Raw genomic sequence first — 20,963 nt, 5'->3', positions numbered from 1 at the left:
GCCAGGCTCTTCTCGGTGACAACCAGTGGTAGGACAAGGGGCAGTGGGTGCAAACACAAGAGGTTCCACTTAAATTTGAGAAGAAACTTCTTCACAGTGAGGGTGACAGAGCACTGGAACAGGCTGCCCAGGGGGGTTGTGGAGTCTCCTTCTCTGGAGACATTCAAAACCCGCCTGGACACCTTCCTGTGTAACCTCATCTGGGTGTTCCTGCTCCGGCAGGGGGATTGGACTGGATGATCTTTCGAGGTCCCTTCCAATCCCTGACATTCTGTGGTTCTGTGATTCTATGAAATTATTTAACTGTGTGTTGAATAGAATGAATCACTTAGAATTATAAAGTCGTGTGAATTTTAATATACTGTCTGCCTTGCACTACTCAGCTGAATATGCTGATCTCTTAAGCTGCAGTTTGTAAAGTTCTGCTCATATTCGCCAAACTTTTTTATCTACTTAATGAAAACAAAGGCAGCTACAGATCATCATGGACTTAACTCTGTTAAATTGCACTTTTTGTTAAGTGACATGAGCACTGCAGCAAGCAGGGGCCCAAGTCACTCATCTGTGACATGTCACACACCTACGTGCTACCATTTTGTTACAAATAAAGCCTTCAGATCAGGCATATTGCGGTCTCCCCGCTGTAACTGGGCTGAAAGGGCTGCGTGCTGAAACAGTTAATTATTTAAATATTCCCAGAAGAAGCTGGTTTTATTTGGCTCCACCTGCTGCACAACAGCTAAGCTGAAGCTGTGTAACTAACAGCCACAAAGCCTCGATGAGAACACCCAAAAAATCATGCCTGATGAGACATCTGAATCTTTTTAAGCAGAAAAATAAAATGACTCAGTTATATTGTCAAGGTTGCACATGGCTAATTGGAAAAATATTTTAATGGTGTGGACATCAAATATATTCAATTGCTTGTTGGCCATCCACAGAAAATCCTCCTCAATCACAATATAACGTATAGTGTGTTGTGTCAACCTTCGCACCCTTCATATGGGTTTTTAGTAAAGCTATTGGTATACAATCATTTTTAATATTAAGTAAATGCCTTTATTGTGAATGCAATACTTCATTCTTCAACAGTGGCCAATGAACTATCTTCCATACTTATTCGGGACCTCCACGCTGTAAAAGAAAAGCAGACAATTAAAGATAGTCCACTAAAAGAACAGGAAATGGAGATCCAATCTTCTTTTGTGTTGTTATAGGCCAACAGACAGAGTTCTAGTTTTAATTTCTGGTTTATATGTTGATTTTTAATCTATATAAAAACAAGCACAGAGTGTCAAATATCGGCATCTACAAGTAACAGCTCATTTTTTTCCAGGGGAGAATGCAAAAAGATCAACACATGCAATCTACAACTACAGCTGCTTCAAGCTCTCCCACTCCAAGGAAACCTGAGTCTTACTCCCTTTAGAAAGGTCTGACAAAATACAGCAGTAGTAAACACAAGTTCTAGAACTATTTTCACAGCCCAAACTCCAAAGTGCAAAGTTGAAAACAAGCCCAAGATGAGCCATTACAATATTTATGAGAAATCAGAAAGGTATTCCATTCATTATTTTCCCAACAAAATTATTTTACAACTTACCCCACTGTTTGAAAATGTATATGATAGAGGTCAAGAAGTGTATTGCTATGGGATATAACTCATTTTATTTCTATCATAATACCCTACCTACATACCAGCAGGAAAATTGATTTCCTCTACTAACATGATTACACCGTAAGTGTCCTTATCATTTAACAAAGCTACGCAGGCGTCTTCTCATTTCAAACTCTTGCCCATCTCACAACTTCTTCAAATTTTGTGCGTGCTCTCTTTTTAAGCCTCAGTGTTTACAACTGAGAATTGTGACAATTCAAAAGCAGGTTTTTCTTGCCTTTCATGTACAAGGCCACATCTGCAAATATTGCAGGAAATATTTCTATCAAGTTTAATAAAACATTTCCACTGCTACAAATAAGAGTTACCCTACTAATCAATAACTTAGAAAAAACAGTTTGAGAAATATCTTGGACTTCAGACACCTGGGAATAGCCTTCATTTGTCTAAGAGCAGCCTCCTGTGCTCTTGTCCAGCACATTCAAATTACACATTAAACAGCTGTTACAAAACAGGTAGTGACAGTGGTGAGTGTAGGCTATGAATATTGCTAGCTACATGCAAGTCTGTTTTAAGTCCGTATCTCTCCACTCATTGATACTGCAAGCTACTAATTAGGGAGAGCTGGGTACCTCCTGTATTAAGAATTTGTGGCTTGGGTATTATGCATCAAAGCTATGAAAGCTGGGAGTGCACCCTTACCAAGAATTATGTGGGAGATTTGAGGGATCTTCTTGAAGCTAACAAACATTATATGGAACTGAACTGAACTGAACAGGCCTCTGAGGACTATGTGTCCAGCAAGAGAGCAAGAGTTGAGCAGCCTACGTGCCTTACGTGACCTCGAGCAGCCTTGAGCGAGAACAAAAGAAAGTGTGTCCAGTGAAGAAATAAAGAGTCAGCAAATCAGAAATTTTGTAGTGAGGTAATGCTGAATGCTAGAGCTCATGCTAACTGTAAAAGATCCAATCCCTTGTTAGTTTGCGGCACGTGGGCAGTAGTTGTTATCCAGTTATACGCAGCCCGTAAGCGCACGGACAGTAGTTACTCTCCAATCACATGTAGCCTGTAGACGCGTGGACAAAGCAAAAAGATACTTAAGGAGAACTGTAACAAGCAATAAACGGCTTCGCTTGGATTCACATTGGATTGTGTGGAGTCCGTGATTTTTGCCCTTGCAGAATTATATTGAAATACCAGATTTGAAACTTTGAAGAAGTTGTAGAAATAAGCTAAATGGTAGGTAAATACAGGCAACACACACCAATAAGTGAAACTTACTTGAATAAGTTCAATCTCTTCATCTGACATAAGTTTCCTTCTGTATTTCTGAGGTAAGGTTCTTGCTAATTCAAAAGTGTCTGGTGTACCTTGTACTCTATTAACAGGTGAAATATTTTGAAAGGCCAGTGATCTGCCTCCTACAGATTCCTGTGCTGTTGAAGCATGGAGAGATGGCTCACTTGCTTGTAGAGATTCCTGTACTGAAACCCAGATTGCAAAAAACATTTAAAGAGACATAACAAGACTGTAAAATTAATTAATAAGCAGCCAATAAAAGCTGCCAGTTATTGACAATTTCCTCAATTATAAAAAATACTGAAAAGAATTAAAGACATCCCACTTCTCACAGCCTGTTCTTATTGTTGTCAAATATGTCAAGAGCACAGTGAAAAAATTCTGATAGTTAAAGAAAGCATGTCTGACTGGCAGAAACACTGATGTATAGACAAGATAAACAGCATATATCCTAACAAAGGCTTTTTCACTGGGAAGTTGTACTTACAGAAAAAGCATAAAGTATCATACACCTGTGTATGGTGGCAATTATTTAGAAAGATGAGATAAATAACTAAGATCCACTGAAACTATGCTTTTTGGTTACAGCGACTGTAAAGACAGAGGCGAAAAGGAGTTAAGATGCTTACAGAAACATAACGCTCTCAACTATGACATACCACAATGTGCAACACAGTGTTGTAAAACTTTTAATATTACAAAATGGCATCATATAAAATTTTGTTACCAATGTGCAAGAATGACCACCAAATGTTGGGCATCGGTGACCAATGTTAATGAAACACAGAGTCCAAGGCGTGCGTGAAATACTTCACGGGTGAGTGCCAGGAGCCAGACTTAAGGAATTCACACTAGATAAGGTGCCTTGAGCACAGTGGGAGAGACAAAGGGGCAGTGCTGTCTAAGTACAAATTCTGAACCTTAGGTCTGCCCCACCGTGGCTGATTTTACAATGGAAATACGCAATTACCCCACCAGGCAGGATGGAGTCGCACAGCAATGTGTTTACTTCACAAGCACTCTGACTTCTCTGTATAGGTTTAAAACACCTGACAAAGCAGAATGCTTCCACAGGAAACCCTTCTCAGTGCTCCTGAAAAATGGGCATGACAAATGCAGCATCTAAACACCTGGGACAGAGGGACTACATGATTACAAAATAAGCATGTGATGAGTTAAAATACTAGAGCTTTGCCCACCTATCTCCCTCTTACACCCAACAACGTCAGCAAGGACAAAGGAGAGAAGCCAGTTTTAGCCACAGTGAGTCTGAGTCAATGGCAGGATTGGGACATCAAACACCTGCAGCAATGTGATCAAACCACCGCTGGCAAAAAAGAAGGCACCATTGAGAGGGATATCCAGAGGTTCTCAGTCAGAAGACTGTATATGAAAGTCCCAAGTTGATCGGGTGGTTCAGGAACAATGGAAGGTCCAAACCAGAGCACAGAGGAAGAGATCCCATCAGAAGGAGCATATTGTGAACACTGGGCATGCCATTGAGCTGAAATTTTAAAATTTAAGAGCAGAAAACAAAGCGAACAGAAGATAAAACCAAAAGACATAGTTGTTTGTCAACTTTCTGACAATACACAGGTGAAGGCTGTGCTGCCATTCAGAGAGACCTGGACAGGCCGGAGGACTGGGCAGAGAAGAACCTGATGAAGTTTAACAAGGGCAAGTGCAGGGTCCTACACCTGGGGAGGAGTAACACTGGACACAAGTACAGGTTGGGGGTGGACCTGCTGGAAAGCAGCTCTGCAGAGAAGTACTTGGGAGTTCTGGTTGACAACAGCTTGACCATGAGCCAACAACGTGCCCTTGTGGCCAAGAAGGCCAAAAGTATCCTGAGATGCATTAGGAAAAGCGTGGCCAGCAGGTCGAGGGAGGTTCTCCTCCCCCTCTACTCTGCCCTGGTGAGGCCACATCTGGAGTATTGTATCCAGTTCTGGGTTCCCCAGTTTAAGAAGGACAAGGAACTACTGGAGGGAGCCCAGAGGCGGCCTACAATGATGACGAGGGGCCTGGAGCATCTTTCTGATGAGGAGAGACTGAGAGAGCTGGGCCTGTTCAGCCTGGAGAAGGCTGAGAGGGGATCTCATAAATGTTTATAAATATCTCAAGGGTGGGTGTCAAGAGGATGGACCAGACTCTTTTCAGCAGTGCCCAGCGACAGGATGAGGGGCAACGGGTACAGAGTGAAGCACAGGAGGTTCCATCTGAATATGAGGAAAATCTTCTTTGAGTGTGACACAGCCCTGGACAGAGAGGTTGTGGAGTTTCCTTCTCTGGAGATGTTCAAGACACACCTGGACACATTCCTGTGTGATCTAATCTAGGTGAGCCTGCTTTAGCAGGTGGGTTGGACGAGATGATCTCCACAGGTCCCTTCCAACCCCAAACATTCTGTGACTCTGTGAAACAGTTTTGGCAGGTAATGAAGACAAACTATTTTTGTTTTGAAAAATAACACACCTTATATATGAAAAAACAAGAAACAGTTTCTACAAGTTTGTTTCATGCACCACAAAAATGTCTCAGGATATTTCAAAGTCTGAAGTGTACTTGAAAGAGGTGTATTGGCCAATTAAAAACATCAGAAGTCAAATGTACCCGACTTAACACTGCTGTTGCTTTAGATCAGATACAGTCTCTACTACATTTTTCCCTTCCCTGTTTGAGACCACCATGTTGCAGTAGTAATATGGTAAAAGAATTTGGCTGGCCTTTCCAGCACTCACATCCCTAAAGTTTAGTCTTAGATCTGCAGAGCTGTGTTTAGCTACACAGAAGCAACAGTCTGGTACAGGGAAATGCAGTTATTGCTACAGCATTCAAGCATGATGAGGTAGATTGCAATTTACTAATGAGACGACAGAACCTGATTAAGCTAGAAAAGTCTAACATACTTAAAAGATACAGTCACAAAAATCTTCTGATGCAGAGATAACAAGAGGTGAGTAACACGTTTTTAAGCCTTTGAAAAAATAGTTAACTGGCATGAGAGGTGGTGTGTTTGGCTGAACTGTGCACAACATACAGAATTCTGACAGAAAGTCATAGCAAAAAGTAGTTTCTGAGGAGTTTGCAGAGAAGTCAGACATGGCACTTAATGTGCACTGTAGATACTCCGTAATATTAATGGGTAAAGTAAACTTAAAGCTAAAACACAAGTAGGATAATGCTGTGGCAAATAACATGGTACAGTATCATTTCTAAAAAGGTCAGGATAACATAACAGAGCTTCCTAAGACATGTCCTACTTTAGTATCAAAGGCTTTGTTGACTCAAATGGAATATTAAAACAACACATCACTTATATAACTCTGATGTCTAAATGGAATGGTATTTGGAATCCTATATCAACATAGCTATAGGCATAAAAAAATAATGTCAAAGATTGCAATGAAATTATTTTTTCTCAGCATTAATTAGTAGCACAAGGAAAGACTTCTTAAAATGTACAGTGAAACAGCTCTCCCAGCTATGATCAAGGTTTTAAATATGGCAGACATCACACACTTCAAATAAGACAAGATGAGGGAAATGCAACATCATTTCTGCAAGTATCACTGAGTACCTAAAACTGCTTCAAACTGACTTAGGCAGAATCATTTCAGGCAAATATCAGTATTGGGAAAAATTAGGCTTTTTATGTAAGTAGAAAAACAACACTGGAAATCTCTGGGGATTTGCCTTGACCAAGAAATAAAGACATTTGTGTATTACTTGTAATCCCACAGTTGTACAGAGCTTGAAAAAGCAGAGTTGCCTTCAAACCAGGCCAGCATGTTGCAGAAAGTCTGCTCAAAATCAGCTGAGACACAGAGTTGAAGCAGGAAAGTTGTGTGCTCGTTCTTATATAAAACAGTTAACGCAAAGAAAGTTGGTGCAACATAACTTACTTTTTGGTCTGGGGCTACTTTTTCTGTCCGGGAACTTAATTAACGGAGTATGCGGCTTGACTGCCTAAAACAGGGCAAGGTAGCAGGAGAAACAGGCACAGTGAAATGTATTTCTAGACACATGTTGGCTTCACAATGACAAAATGGAACATACGGTGTATTAAACAACCACTTGTATACTACTGCTTTCTGCACCACTACCTGGATACAACTACCGCTTATTAACGTTCTACGTTAGCCCACGGAGAAGTGTCGCCTTAAAGGCATTCCATTCCTCCACCTTCGTGTCCCGAGCAGGAAAAGGGTTCTGGTTCTACTCCTCTCCTTTCCTCTCAGCAACTAGTCTGTGTGTGTGTGCAGAAACACCCGCCACAGCAACATAAATGCAATTATGCAGTTTCAGCACAGTTACAGTGCTCTGCCTGTAACTCAGCGTTCGGGTGGCTGGACAGGGGCTGGCAAATCCCATCCAGATAAAAAACCCTATTAATCATAAAGCTTAGTAGTCGTAGGCACAGAGCTTATTTTTGAAACAAGCCTTTCGAAGAAGACTCCACGCCTCACTTTCACCTTGAAGAGGGATGGCTTAGAAAGGAGCTGCCGGCCAGCGCCCTCCCCTCTGCAACAGCGCACACACGGCTGCGGGCCGCCCTGCAGCACCCTTCGGTAGCACAAGCACCGGGCACCGGCATCAAATGACGGGCGGCACCGTGCGGGCCCCCCCGCCACCTCCTTCCCCGAGCCAAGGACACCGGCCTCTCCGGCGGCCCCTGAGGCCCCGGCCACCCCGCGCCCTGGCGGCCGCACTGCGGGCAAGGCCCGCGGCCCGAGCCGGGCTCCCAGCCCCCGCCGCGCCTCCCACCGCCCCGGGCCCCCTGCTGAGCTCCGTTACCTGCACGACCCTGGCGGCTGCCGCCATCTTACTGCCCATGGCGACCCCGTCCCGCCCCGCGGCCCTGGCCCCGCCTCCCTCCGCAGGCCTAGCCCCGCCCCCCCGCCAAAAGAGCCACGCAGCAGGGTGTGAAAACCTAGGAAACGTTTCATTTTTATTGAAGGAAAACACGCTCTTTAATGTTACAATATTTTAACAATTTTAACAGCTTGGTCAATTTTCTTCAAACACAAAGCAGAAATGCAAGCGCCCGTTTAATAATCTATTTAAAAGTACTGCTTATCTGCATAAGTGAGAGCACGGTGTCACCTCTTCCGACCTGCCCGAGTTTTGCCTTGGGTTTTGCTACAGGAGGTGGGATCCATGGGTTGCATCTACTGCTGGATGCTCTGCTTAACTAAGCCCTCTACAGCACAATCGCAAGTGGCTGACAAAATTTAAAGCCTTTCAGCCTAAAATTATACATAAGGCTTTTAAAATAATAAAAAACAAACTGGTTGAGCTTTCCCCATGTGTCACACATCCTGTCTGAGCTCCACTGGTGCCCAGGGGAAGAGAATAGAAACAGCAGAGCCTTGTGTAAGCCCACTGTTACCTTTTACACAAGAAAATTGTTAAAGCTTTTATGTATCAATTATTATTATTTCAGGACAGCTATGAAGCGAGTCTTCAGCTAACTTCAGCAGCTATGCTACCTGTTCAAACATTTGTCGTGCACCAGGATTAAATTTCACTTCAACGACTTGTGTGGACAGGTTCTCAGTCTCTAGAGGCAACAACAATGATTACATACACTGTATAAAATGAAACACAATTTCTCTCTGCTCACACAGAACAGACATTTTTTTCAAGCTGTAGAACAATGGCCTTCAAAGATGGATCTTTTGCCCAGTTAACTCTGCTTCCAATTAGGATATTCTATAATAAAGAAAGAAAGATTGTTGGTTACAAAAAGCGTTTAAAGATTATTCCTGGTAAAATATCTCAAAAGCTGTCTGTTTTTCAACTTCTAATTTGGAAGCCCTTGAAATTCACAGCAAGGTTTGAAGTAGGCAGGATGGGGGAGGGGCGATAGAAAGGCAAGTATTGTTTTAGATCCTACTGTCAATACACAGACAAAGCAAAAAAAAGCCATGCTCTGAATTTCCTAAAGGTGTTTGCACACCGTCTCTATTTTAAACATATGAATTTAGAGGATGTGGTTTTCTCCTCCGTGGTGGTGTTGTTTGGTTGGTTGTTTTTTTTAAACACATGAAATAAAGCTTGCCTTCAACACAAGATAACACAGTTAACATTCTCACCCTGCCACTCTGGACTGAAAACGGGAATTATTAAATTTAACTGAAGAAGATTAGATTTCAGGAATGCAAAACCAGGAGACAATTCTAGGAATCTAATCTAAAACCCACTAAAATGTTTAATTTCTCGTTCTAAAATTGAGATGTAGCCTTGTTATAAATGCACACTAGTAGTTAAAATAGCATGCAATACAAAAACATGTGACTCTCTTCCTGTCCTCGAAATTCTCCTGATCATGCAAATTCACAGCATTGTTACATATCTTGTCTTCTACCTGAAGCCCTTCAATATATTTAATCTTTTCCTCAGTCTACATTTTTGAAACAAACCCTGTGCATCTCAACTGGGATTTCATAACCCATTTGCAGATAGACTCAAGCGCACTGCAGCTGGGTCTATTCACTGTTCACCATGCCTCCCATCTGAGTACTGAAGTCAGTGCTGTGTGGGGCCAGGCGGCAGAAGGCAGTACAAGCTGCACAGCAGAGGCAGAGCACCAGCACCAGGCTGGGCACACTGAGCACAGGATGCTGCAGGAGGCCCCTCCAGCCTATCCCAAATCGTGAGGTTTTCTTCCTCACTCTGTGTGACTCCACACTTGGGGCAGAGTGAGGAGCAGCTGTCTGGCTCACCGGTATCAGAGGATTAAAGCTTACTTCTTTTTCCTAATCATGAGATTGGGGAACCATTTTGCGGGGGTGTAGGGGTGACTCTCAGTGTAAGGAAATACAGCCACTGCTACTTTTCTACCTTTAAGGGAACAAAGGAATAAAGACAGATTGATAGACTGTCTCTAAACTTTGTAAATAATTATTCCAAATAAATTTGTGACAATTTCATGCTTTCAGCCTTTAAAGCAACACAGTTTTCTTTTCACACAGCAGTTTTTCCATTAGCATTCTTACTTAAGGGTTTTAGAAAATACAATTATGTTTGCAGTTATATTTACCATACGCCACGTTATTTTGACTATAATGCAAAACTGCAAACTTGCTCCTGCAAGCTACAACACGTTACCTGGAAGACATTTTGAAGTAGTATAATCCTCTGTCTTTCTTTTTGTATGTTATGATGCATTTTCTCCAGCACTTTGCTCTCTTTCACATGTCCTTGTTTCTCCTTTATCTTTTTTATCATGGCATGAATTTGCAGTATTTTCTGTTCTCCGCTTTTTTTCAGTGCTGCTCCATTATTAGGAAAAGTGTTACAAAGTAGTTAGATGAGCAGTAGAACTAAATACATGCTTTTTCCCTCACAGACACCTTCCACTTCCACTGCAATAACCCTAACTTCACATTCCATCCCTTCCCCACAACATGTTTCAAGATATTCCTTTCACACAAGAGGCAACAGATGCTGTGGCAACCTGGTATCAAAGTACATCAATTGGTTCCCTGGCTGCTAGCAAAACAGTAAGTACTTTGTATGCATCTGCATTTCCATCAGACATGGACTGCAATTTGAACATCTGTCCTACACCCCATCTTTGGTTGTCACAACTTTTAAGGTCAAGGGTGTTTAAGGCCCTTTCCCTTTTTACATATTCGATCAAAACCAAATTCCAAAGTCATACAAGGAACTTAGGGACAACACCAGTGAACAGTACTGGTTTTTTATAGGAAACCAGATTGAAAACAAGAGTGAATAAAACCATTTAGAGACAACTCATACAGCATTCCTTTACATATTTCCAAAGATATTAGGGATGTTCATTTTTCCTATGGAGATGACTTCACATCTAAATTTGACCCACTCTAATAAGCCTACTGAGTACTGACATACATGCCAGTATGAGTTTTTTGTAAGCAAATCCCATCCTGTATTCTGCAAACGTTTCATAAATGTGCAGTCTGACCAAAAAAAACCAAAACCAAAACAAACAAACAAAACCCACAAAAACCAAACCAAAACCAAACCAAAACAAAAAAACCAAACCACCACAAAACCACAAAACAAAACTGTAGCTGTTGTAGGACTGATTTAAATTACTAAATAATGTGTAGTTTTCTGGGGAGTTTACACTAAGTAATAGAATGCTACCATGCTCTTTTTGAGCATCTCCTTGCATCTCTCATTCTAACACATCAGTTTCATGCTTTAGTAGACAACACACCATCTTATTTTTAGATTGCTTCCTACTCTTTTCAGAAGTTTCATAACTATGTTGAGTTTCTCAGTTACTTCAGATGTAAATTAATATTGCTACAAGAACTTTAAAATGCGAAATGTACATTCAAATATAAAACAAAGTCAATATAGCTAACACACTTACTGAGTCTTTTCCTTTTAATGTCAATCAACTTACATTCCTTCTCACGTGCTTGCTGAAAGAAAAAAAGTACTTCCTTGACTCTCGGGTCAAAAAAATATGGAAAGATGCTAATTCAATTAATAAAGCAGTTAAGGACAGCTAACTTTCTTACATGCTCGCTTTAAGTAATCATTTCAGTAGTTTTAACACCAGTAGAAACCCCACCCTTTGGGCCACGTATTCAGCTTCAAATGACTCGTGCAACCCTGCTACTTTCAAATTGTGCTCCTGGCCATGTTGAGGTTGGCAGATCTGCGCAACCGCAAGAGAAACTACAACTGACACTTACCTGCTGATATTCAATTACTGTCCCACTGAGCATTGTTATGTGTTTCATACTTCCTATGATCAGGCTAAGGAAGGAAACACGCATTACTATGAGTCAACAGCACAAATGTTTTAATCAAGTTACATGGATTAAACAAAAAAAATCTCAATTTCCCATAAAACCAAAATAAAACAAACTGCACCCTTTCTTTATTACAGTTATTATACTAAGTATTGTTGTAGGGGCCGAATAGTATCCTTATTCCCCTCTTGGTTTTCCTAATGTTTCAGTTGAGTCTGTCTAACAGTTAAGATCACAGAGCTTGGAAGGCATCAGGGAAGCCTAGCTACTCGAGAATGGCTAAGAATAGAAATGTTTTTAGCTGTGTTTCTGAAAGAAATTAAATTTCTTATATTACACTTTGTAAGTGTGCACCAATTAATATTGGGCAGGAAATGAAATCTAATTTTAAATATGTCTGAAATTTTCAGTTCTTTTTCAAAGACATTAAACTCCTACATGATTAATTAATGAAGACAGCAGAAGCAAGGCTCTGTTACAAGTCCGATTACATTCTCAGCTATTTTAAGTTCAGGGTTACTCATGCATTATTGAAGACAAAAAACTCTTTAACTACAAACAATTCTCACTAGTGAATCAAAAATTATGATCTCTGGAATCAAGGGCTGGTTAATTCAGAGCTCAAATGTAAATGCACTCTGGGCACGAGAGGTCTGAGCATGCTGATTCTAGCCAGAAGGTAGACTGTATATCATTCAGTCAAAACTGGAAAAAGGAATGTTGCTTTTAAAAAAGGTACAATAACATAATGTAGAAACATGTCACATTAAACTGTGTAAAGTCTATTCCTCTCTAGCCATCCTTTCCCCAAGAACACCTTACCGTGACTCGTTATCATGTTGCTTCACTTTGTTTTTCAGGTGAAACCCAAGTTGCATCCTGCATAGTGTGGGGAAGAAATGTAATTGATGAGAACTGATAAGAAACTGAAATAAGTAGATTTAGAAAAGTAAGAAAAGAGATATTTCCAAGGTTCCATTTATGTCCACTTTCATAGTGTAATTATATATATAAAATACTCAGTACCTTTTAAATATCACATTTTGTAAATAACGGGGCTTAGCCCTCAGGACAAGAAAGGCATTATCGACGATTATTTGTGAGAGTGACAACTCCTTTCTCTCTTGCCACACACACACTCAGACGCCATTAAACCCACAGGGTGCAGAAGGCAAACTGGGCAAAGATGGGACTTCAACTGAAGAGCCATGTAACACAGGAGACATATAACACCTATCAACTCTATCTCTTCACATGCATTTGTAAAACACTGCCAAGAAATCAATTTACTGATGTATATAGTCAGATTTTCACAAATTTGCAGGAACCCTTGTGTTTACACATTTTAACTTGCAATTTGTTGTTGTTCTCTATGGTATCTCCATCTGCATTGCTACTGGCTCAAATGTCTTATGTTTGTAACACACACTATATCACTGTGAAATCCTGTCTTAATCAGAATTATGCATATGTGCAGGTATGTATGCACAGAAACAAACATTAAACCTCCAAATAAACAAGAAGAAAATTCTACCTTTGCAAGGCTAATGTCTTGTTCTGGAAAGCAAGTTTTAATTCCTCCATAACTCTTTCCAAATCGTCTGCAGCTCTGAAGGATAAAACAAAAACAAAACCACACACAACCCCAAACAGTGTGAAGATAACAAAAAAATGTAAAAGCAATGTCGCGCTTTTAACTTGCTCTTTATGTGTCTACAGTAAGAATTTTTCCTGTAAACCACAAATTAAGGCCAGGAATATTTTAACATGTGGAACTACATTAGTGAATTCTAGCGGTCACAAGAAGGACTGCAAATTTTGAAGCCACATCAGATACTGAACTACATTACGAGAATGAGTAAAATATTTCTTCCCTACATTTTATCTTGATTTTCTCTATTTTCACCAGACTCCTACAAAGTACTAATAGTTGATCCAGAGATTTACTGAGGAGTGACTAGAAGAGAACCTCCAAGCTCATTTCTTAACCCTCCACCTCTTTATTTTAAATATTTTAAAAGACATCAAATGTTTGAAGTCATCCAATTACATACTCCTGGAGACTCTCTTCATCAACGATGTGATCAAGGCAAGATGTTTGATCTGCAAAGAAAGAATGTCACTAAAAAAAAAGGCACAAGAGACTTTTAAATACAATCTACAGAGTACAAAGGATAAGCAGTTTAATGGCTACACTAACAAGTCTTTGTATTCCTACTGCCACACCTTATTTCTTCCACTGTTAGTGAGACGACACTATCAATCAGTTGTATTGGAGAAATAATTAGACATTCAAATATTTAAATTTAGCATTTTTTCAACACGCCAATGCTGGCTCACAGCATTGCTCTGTACATTCCGCTAGCTGGTTCAGCACAAGGGGACACGACAGGAACAAGAAGAAACCCCTTAAATCAGCATTGTTGCCGAACGCTTCGGCAGACATCTGGTGAGACTTCAGCCCCCGTGGTCAGGCCCCGAGAACCCCCATCGCGGGTCGGAGCGGGCTGGCCCGGACCCTGGGCGGGGCTCTGACCCGGGACCCGGGCCCCAGGCCGGGGAAGGGCGGCGGCACCGGCCGCCTGGCGGCTCCGTTAGAGTTCAGCGGCGTCTCGAGACACGTCTAGAAAACGCAGCGAGGTGCCCGGCGGAGAAAAACACTTCACAGCCCTTGTTACCGCAACATGGCACCAGGAGGAAGCGCAGGGGGTTGTTGGAGGGCGTCAGAGCAGGGAGCAACCTACCGATCTGAAGCGCGGCTCTGCAGTCCTGGAGCTGCTGCTTCATGCGGTCCCTCAGCCTGGGCACAGAGAGCGGCAACGGTCAGTCACGGCGGCAACGGTCAGTCACGGCGGCAACGGTCAGTCACGGCGGCAACGGTCAGTCACGGCGGCAACGGTCAGTCACGGCGGCAACGGTCAGTCACGGCGGCAACGCCCTCGCGCCACCCCGGCCTGCCCGCAGCCGCCGCCCCAGCGGCTCCCCGTCCCGCCAGCACTGACCGGAGCAACATGCAGACATCCACCGCCTTCGGCAACTGGGCGACCTGGAGATCCTCGGCGACCGGGCGGTTCTCGGCGACCGGGCGGTTCTCGGCGACCGGGCGGTTCTCGGCGACCGGGGCGACCGGGCCGCCCCTGGCCGCCGCCTTTGGCCGCCGCCGCCGCCGCCGCGCCTCCATGGCCGCCCGTTCAAACCTCCCGCGCGCCGCTCGGCAGAGCGGCCGGCGATTGCTTCTGGCTGTCGCCCGCGCGTTGCCGGCCAATCCCAGGCCTCTTCTCCTCCATCGGCGATTCGGCGCTCGGCCGCCAGGCGGGGGCGGGGCCAGCGGGGCCCGGAGCGGGCGCCTGTGTCACACACGAGCGGCCCGAGGGCAGCGCGGGGCCGTTTGCGTGTTGCGGGGCGTATTCCCTACAGGCCCCGTAAAAAAACCCTCCGCCTGCGGTCGGCACAGGAAGGAAACAAGATAGCCCCTTCTCACAGGTATTTTTCAGGTAAATAAGAGAAGGGAGGCATGGTTGAAATAAATAACTTACGCTTTTTCTATGGATAAACAACATTTAATCCAATTCCTTCTATTCCTTAAACACGTGTTCATTAGAGCATAAGCAAAACAGCGCTGGGTGCGCGGGGGATTCGCTCCGCCCAACGCGCACACCTTTAAACAATAAGAATTGTGCTTAAATACAGTAAGGTATTGCATATTCATAATGACCCCAGGAACCCTATACATATTCATGACCTTTCCCCGCTTCTGATTAAAATGAGTCTCAGATAACCATTTACATAAACCCGCCCCTGTTGCGCCTGCGCAGTGCCACTTGGTGAATTTGAGGAGGGGTCTTTGGATGAAGGCTCCTTCAGCTTCGTCACAGTGGACTTTGTACCTTTGGCTCATTATGTTGAATTGACTGGCATCCAAGCTGCCAAGTCGATTGAAACCAGACTGGCGCCAGCCCCCTTTTGCTGCAAATCTTCGTTATCTTGTCTCCTCAAGTTTACAGCTAGGTGCAGTAAAACTTCTTATCTTGGCATTCAATGGGGTTCTGTTCTTCTTAACATAAAGCTCTAAACTAAGCATTTATTGTGTGGCTAAGCCTTAAAGTGTTAGTTCGTTAGTAGGCACCCATTATATGTTTAGTTAACCCTTAAAATGTTAGTTCCCTCTGTCAATATAACTTCATAAACAAGTTTCATAACTTTTTACATAGAACTTAACCAGCTTTTCCTTTTTCTAGGTTCAGAGCCCGTCCCTCATTTGGTTATATCTGTAAACATTAAACATCTTAGCACGAATCACAACTGCATTTTTCACAGGGTTAAGTTTTGTAACAAGGACAAAAAAGCAGGCAGAGTGGTAGGCAAAGAACAATTATACATTACAGGTGAAAGCCGATACAGCTCCCTGAGCAGCGTTCCCCTAGAGAAAAGCTGATAGTTGTTAGGTTATTAACAAAAATATGCTATGTTAATAGAGCTGCACTCTAGTGCGGCCAATCTGGCAGATGCTGTCTGTGCCACAGCATCAGCAGAGCCTGTGCCACGGCTCTTGCCTTGCCCCAGAGCTCCCATACACCTCCGCTGCTCACAGCTTCCACAGGGATGGCTCAGCTGTAGGTGGAAGACAACTGTCCTACCCCAGAAAACACAACTTGAAGGTAAAACAATTTTGTTTTAAAAACACACAAATAAATTACATTATATATACACAGGGGCACATAGTCCCAAGATGCTGCTTGAGTTCACAGAGGAGTTAACTCTTGCATCAAAGGTTGTGCTAGATGCCGTATGATAGAAGACTTCAGCTCTTCAGAGCTACTTATCTCGATGTTTTTGCTCATGGAGTATTTTTTCTTGATTGCCTGCAGAAAAATAAGTTCAAACTTCATAAACTTACACTATCCCAGCTCACCTGAGGCTTGGTGGTCAAGCCAAGCCCATCCTAACACACAAGACCAGTTCATAGCCAGCTTATGCCACTTTGGCAAGCTAGAGATCTTCAGCTGCCATAAGCAGGTCTGATCCAAGTTTGACAGCAGTGTCTCAGCTAAGGCAGCTTCAGAGCACCAGTTCTTGACACTTAATCACACATACTCCCTGCCTGCACCATGAGATTCTTACCATATGCTGGGTAATGCCCTCATTCACAAGAATTACATTCTTTGCTATGTGCTGCATAACTGGGAGAAGGTCTCTCTCTGTGTAAAACATGTGGTATTGCAAAGTTGGTATCTGAAAGGAAAAGTAGTAATTAGACAAGCCTGCTAGAATAATCTGAGTACACTGTATTCTTTGTCTTCTGTTGGCCTTGGGCAGTTGTAGTCTCCTGTTTCACAGGGAAGGGTTAACAGTTACTGCCCAACTTCTGTTCCTTGTAATGGACCATGGGGAGACAAGAACATGCTGAGATACCACAAGGGAAGCAGAAGGCATGCACTTGGCCCAGAGCAGCCTTTTAAGTCGGTGCACAGGCACAGCGAGTCCAAAACTAAGAGGTGGTCTGGCAAGTGTAGCTTACCCACTTGTGTCCTTTGAGTTTCAGAGACAAACAAGAAGCAGCCACTGTGATCTTGGATGGAGGGAATTGAACCATGTCATAGTCCACAATGGACAAGTACATCAAGTATTTGGCTAGAACGTGCTGTTCGAAGTCAACATGCAGTAAGACACAGTAGAGCATTTGCTATGCCTGAGGCATGAGCATCCTGTCAAAGCCTTCATTTAGTCAAGCAGAAAGAAATACTTCCTTAGCAAACATTTTCAGGCCTATAGGCTTGAAATTCAAGTGGCTTAATCACAGAGCAGTTCTGAGCTGTATTAGGCTGTGCACATTCTAGGACCACTCCCTTTCAATGGCAGTCTAGCAGTGACCTGCAGTACCAGGCAGGTTAACTCTGGTTTTGAGTGGGTTAGGCTTATGTGACTGAAGGCAGGCAAACAAGACCTGTTTCTACATCAGCGAGGTCTCAACCAGGCACAGCTGCTAAACTGTTGCAGTACTCAAAAATTTAGAACCATTTTAACAAGCTGCCACAGTCAGGCATTGTATTTTCCAGATACTGCTAACAGTGACATCTGCTCTCAGCATTACCTCTGCAATCATTGAAGCCCTCCTTAGGAAGTGTGGAGGGAGAGGGTGACACAGACAGAAGCCCAGGGCTTGCAGGATCTTCATCTCCATCTGGCAGATATGGAGCTTTGTGTAACTGTGATTAGTTGCACAGGCAAAGTCTTCAACAGTTGGGCTCAATATCTCTTCATATTTGCTGGCAATAAACATAGCTGCAACACCAACCAGCTGTAACGTCCTCTTGGTAACAGCATTGGTAACAGTTCTGTAGTAGGGAAGAGATTTATTTATTTAGAGATTTTTCTAAATTACTTGGCTCAGGACACAGCTTTTCAAGGTAGCCAATGTAGGGTTTGTTATATGGCAGGATGTACTGGCATGTATAGAATAACTGTACACCATCTATTACCTCTGTTGGGATCTGCAAGGTTATTAGAAGGCCTGGAGACCAAATGAGGGAGAGGAGTCAGCAGTTTTGATATATCAAGTCACTGTTCATGGCTGAGGGGGCTACATGGTACATACCATTCGACATCAAATGCCCTTTGTTGGTCAGCTATATTTTGTTAAGGGTAATGTGTCTAACCATGTGTGGTGTTACTGATCAGTGCTCATTGTGCTTTAGCTTAGTGGAAAAGCATTACCTGATACTGGGCAAGAGACACTCACCTGGATGAAGCGATCAGTGATAGCAACTGTCATGTACAAAGTCCCCTGCTGGAGTTTGAGGTTTATTTCTACTCGCACAATCCAATCTATTAGTATGGCACGCATGTTCCCAGTGATTTTCTGGCCATCCAGGTGTTTGGGTCTGACAGGCTGACTTGCCTGTGTGGAAGGAATAGTGTCAACAGATGTAGCCACTTAGCTGAAGCATTTGCAGTGCCCAACCGCTGGTGCATGTAAATGCTTATCAAAGAGTTCAGCACTGGCATAGCCCATAGGTGTAAGCGACAGGGCACAAGGCTTCTGTGTTCACTAGAGATGGGTTAGAATGAGCATGGCACTAGTACTACTGGTTGATTAATCTAACAACCAGCATCTGCTTATCAGCTCAGTTTAATCTTGCCTTTTAAGTGAAGGAAAATCAATAGGTGAAAGCGGATAGCAGGTCCAAGGCACATCTACAATGGCAGGTTCACTGTGTCAGCATAACTTACAGTTATGACACCACCAACCTCAAGGTCTCTCAGATACTTGTAGATGTCCTTCGCATAGCTGCTGCAGGAGTTCAGGTCAGCGTTGGCTTTCACATCCACGTCTTCAATATCAAGCAAGACATCAGAAAAGCCTGACACAGCACGTCACCTGACGGGGCACGTCCAGATGTCTCCATGGCAGCTGAAGACTGAGGCTCCAACTACAAGAAAATTTGGGATCAGTGGGCAGCACTCCCCCTCACAGCCCAGAGTGGGCCAAGCGAAGGCTTCCATGGGGAAAGCTGCACCCAGCAACCCTGCAGCACCGGCAGTGCTGCTGGGGCTCACCGCCCTATTTCAGGGCACAGAGTGAAGCCGTGTCCCCCGCAGGGGCAGTGCAGACCAGGGCAGGGGGTGCATACAGCCGCAGGGAGGCCGCGGTCGGTACTTGCATGGGCTCGGGCTGGGACCGCGTCTCCGGGACTGGCGACAACACCTTCTTAACAGCTGCCTCCCGCGACCTCTTCTCCGGGGCCTTGGCGATCACGGGTCTGGTGCCCGGCTCCTGCCCGCGGGCACCCGCCGCCTTCTTGCCGCCAGACCGCGTCCTCGGCTCAGCGACGCGGTTGCCGATGCCCACCAGGGCGGTGCGGGGCCGCAGCTCCATCTTGCCCGCCGCCGGCCCGCAGCTGTCGGCGGGCACCCCGCGGCTCTTGGCTGTCGCACGACTCTGCCGCGGGGAGAGAGGCGGGCGGTCAGCGGCACCGCGACGCGGGTACGGCGGGGGCTGCAGGCTGCACCCCGGCAGCCCGAACGTTGAGGGGGAGATCGCACGGCTGCACACCCGGGACCTCGGAGCTGGCGGAGGGGAACCGGGGAAATGCTGAGCGCACTGACACCCTGCCACCCGAAACCGGAGGGAGGTTGCACAGCTACACCCCCCCGACGCTGGAGGGTCACGGGTGCGGACCTGGCGGGTTGCAAACTTGAGGACTGAGTGAAGTCGGGGAGCCGAGGGACTACCCCCGGAGAACGTGCAACACACGCCACCGCCCTCCCCGCGAAGAAGAAATGGAATGAAAGCACCGCGCAGGGCCGCCCTGCTGCACGCCGCTGTCCGCGGAGGGGGAGCGTTTCGAGAAAGAGGGAGCAGGACGCGGCCACCTTCCCTCTCTCGCCCGGCTCCCCAGGTTCGGGCACACAGCGAACCCCCCACCCGCGGCTGTCCCGCACCCACCCTGCTGACCCCGAGCGCCATCACACAGCACTGCGGGCTCTGCCACCCGCCTCGGCTTCAGAGCTCATTGGCTGCCCGCTCCCTCCCTATTGGCTGCCGGCGGCCCCGCCTGATGTGTTGTCGTGGCGACCGACGGGGGACGCCCACGAGTGTTCGAAAAGGGTGCGTGTGACCCACAGGTGTGCGACCCGCAGGATGTCTGGGGCTCCTGCCCACAACTGCGGCAGCGCAGGCCGGGCCGGGGCTGTACCCGCGCTGTGCCGGGCTGTGTCGGGGCCGTGCCCGGGCCGCATCCAGGTGCTTCTTGACAGACTTTCCTGTTTGCACCCCAGTTGTTTTTTTTAACCAGAAAAGATGCAGTACACAAAGTTATTGAAAAACACGTTTATTTCCCCCTCCTTATATACACATATATTGCTTGCTGCCAGATGTACAATGATAAAATCACAGAATAGTTTGGGTTGGAAGGGACCTCCAAAGTTCCACCTCCCCTGCAATGAGCAGGGACACCTTCAACTAGATCAGGTTGCTCAGAGCCCCGTCCAGCGTGGCCTGGAGTGTATCCAGGGATGAGGCATCGACCACCTCTCTGGACAACGTGGGCCAGTGTTTCACCACCCTCATTGTAAAAAATTTCTTCATGTCTAGCCTGAATCTCCCCTCCTTCAGTTCAAAACCATTACTCCTTGTTGTTTTGAGTCTTAGTCTCATCTTTGAAAGTGTTTTGCTGCAGCTGTCTGCATATAAATCCAATGACTAAGATCTCCCCTACCACAGCATTCACTAAAACATACATAAATTTGCCTGTACCTGTGATTTCAAACCCTTCCCTTACAGCACAGTT

The 20,963-nt window shown here is 44.7% G+C and overlaps 3 protein-coding genes across 3 annotated transcripts in view; all 3 read right to left on the bottom strand.

Annotated features, from left to right (window-relative positions):
* CDK7 (cyclin dependent kinase 7) overlaps window positions 1-7,784 on the bottom strand; it is a 29,834-nt gene extending 22,050 nt beyond the window's left edge. Inside the window, exons 1-3 of the mRNA XM_082074968.1 lie at window positions 7,715-7,784; window positions 6,823-6,886; window positions 2,900-3,102 (exon numbers count right to left, since the gene is read on the bottom strand). Of these exons, the coding sequence (XP_081931094.1) occupies window positions 2,900-3,102; window positions 6,823-6,886; window positions 7,715-7,753 (306 nt within the window). The 5' untranslated portion in view covers window positions 7,754-7,784. The remainder of the gene's footprint in view (window positions 1-2,899; window positions 3,103-6,822; window positions 6,887-7,714) is intronic.
* A 59-nt stretch (window positions 7,785-7,843) lies between these two features.
* CENPH (centromere protein H) lies at window positions 7,844-14,916 on the bottom strand. Its single transcript, XM_082075532.1, has 10 exons — window positions 14,792-14,916; window positions 14,676-14,728; window positions 14,418-14,473; window positions 13,728-13,776; window positions 13,208-13,282; window positions 12,496-12,552; window positions 11,614-11,677; window positions 11,286-11,337; window positions 10,031-10,194; window positions 7,844-8,632 (listed from the first exon to the last, which is right to left on the bottom strand). Exons 1-10 carry the CDS (start codon window positions 14,852-14,854, stop codon window positions 8,540-8,542), a joined length of 726 nt encoding a protein of 241 aa, XP_081931658.1. The 5' UTR covers window positions 14,855-14,916; the 3' UTR covers window positions 7,844-8,539.
* Window positions 14,917-16,415: 1,499 nt separating this feature from the next.
* Window positions 16,416-20,412, bottom strand: CCNB1 (cyclin B1; the record flags this gene model as incomplete). The annotated part of the gene is given in 9 exon segments (XM_082075124.1): window positions 16,416-16,535; window positions 16,795-16,999; window positions 17,196-17,329; window positions 17,765-18,001; window positions 18,413-18,571; window positions 18,922-19,034; window positions 19,037-19,103; window positions 19,331-19,740; window positions 20,370-20,412. Coding segments are annotated over 9 exon segments (1,488 nt in total).
* Window positions 20,413-20,963: the final 551 nt, after the last annotated feature.

This window comes from Streptopelia decaocto (assembly GCF_964273445.1).
Source record: "Streptopelia decaocto genome assembly, chromosome: Z".
NCBI classification, from domain to species: domain Eukaryota; kingdom Metazoa; phylum Chordata; class Aves; order Columbiformes; family Columbidae; genus Streptopelia; species Streptopelia decaocto.
This window is presented reverse-complemented; position numbering and strand designations above follow the sequence as displayed.

Coding starts and splice junctions, on each gene's coding strand:
- CENPH (XM_082075532.1), bottom strand. CDS start 14,854: ATGGAGGCGCGGCGGCGGCGGCGGCGGCCAAAGGCGGCGGCCAGGGGC. Junction 14,729..14,791: donor GGGGCGGCCCGGTCGCCCCG/GTCGCCGAGAAC, acceptor CCGGTCGCCGAG/GATCTCCAGGTCGCCCAGTT. Junction 14,474..14,675: donor GATGTCTGCATGTTGCTCCG/GTCAGTGCTGGC, acceptor CTCTGTGCCCAG/GCTGAGGGACCGCATGAAGC.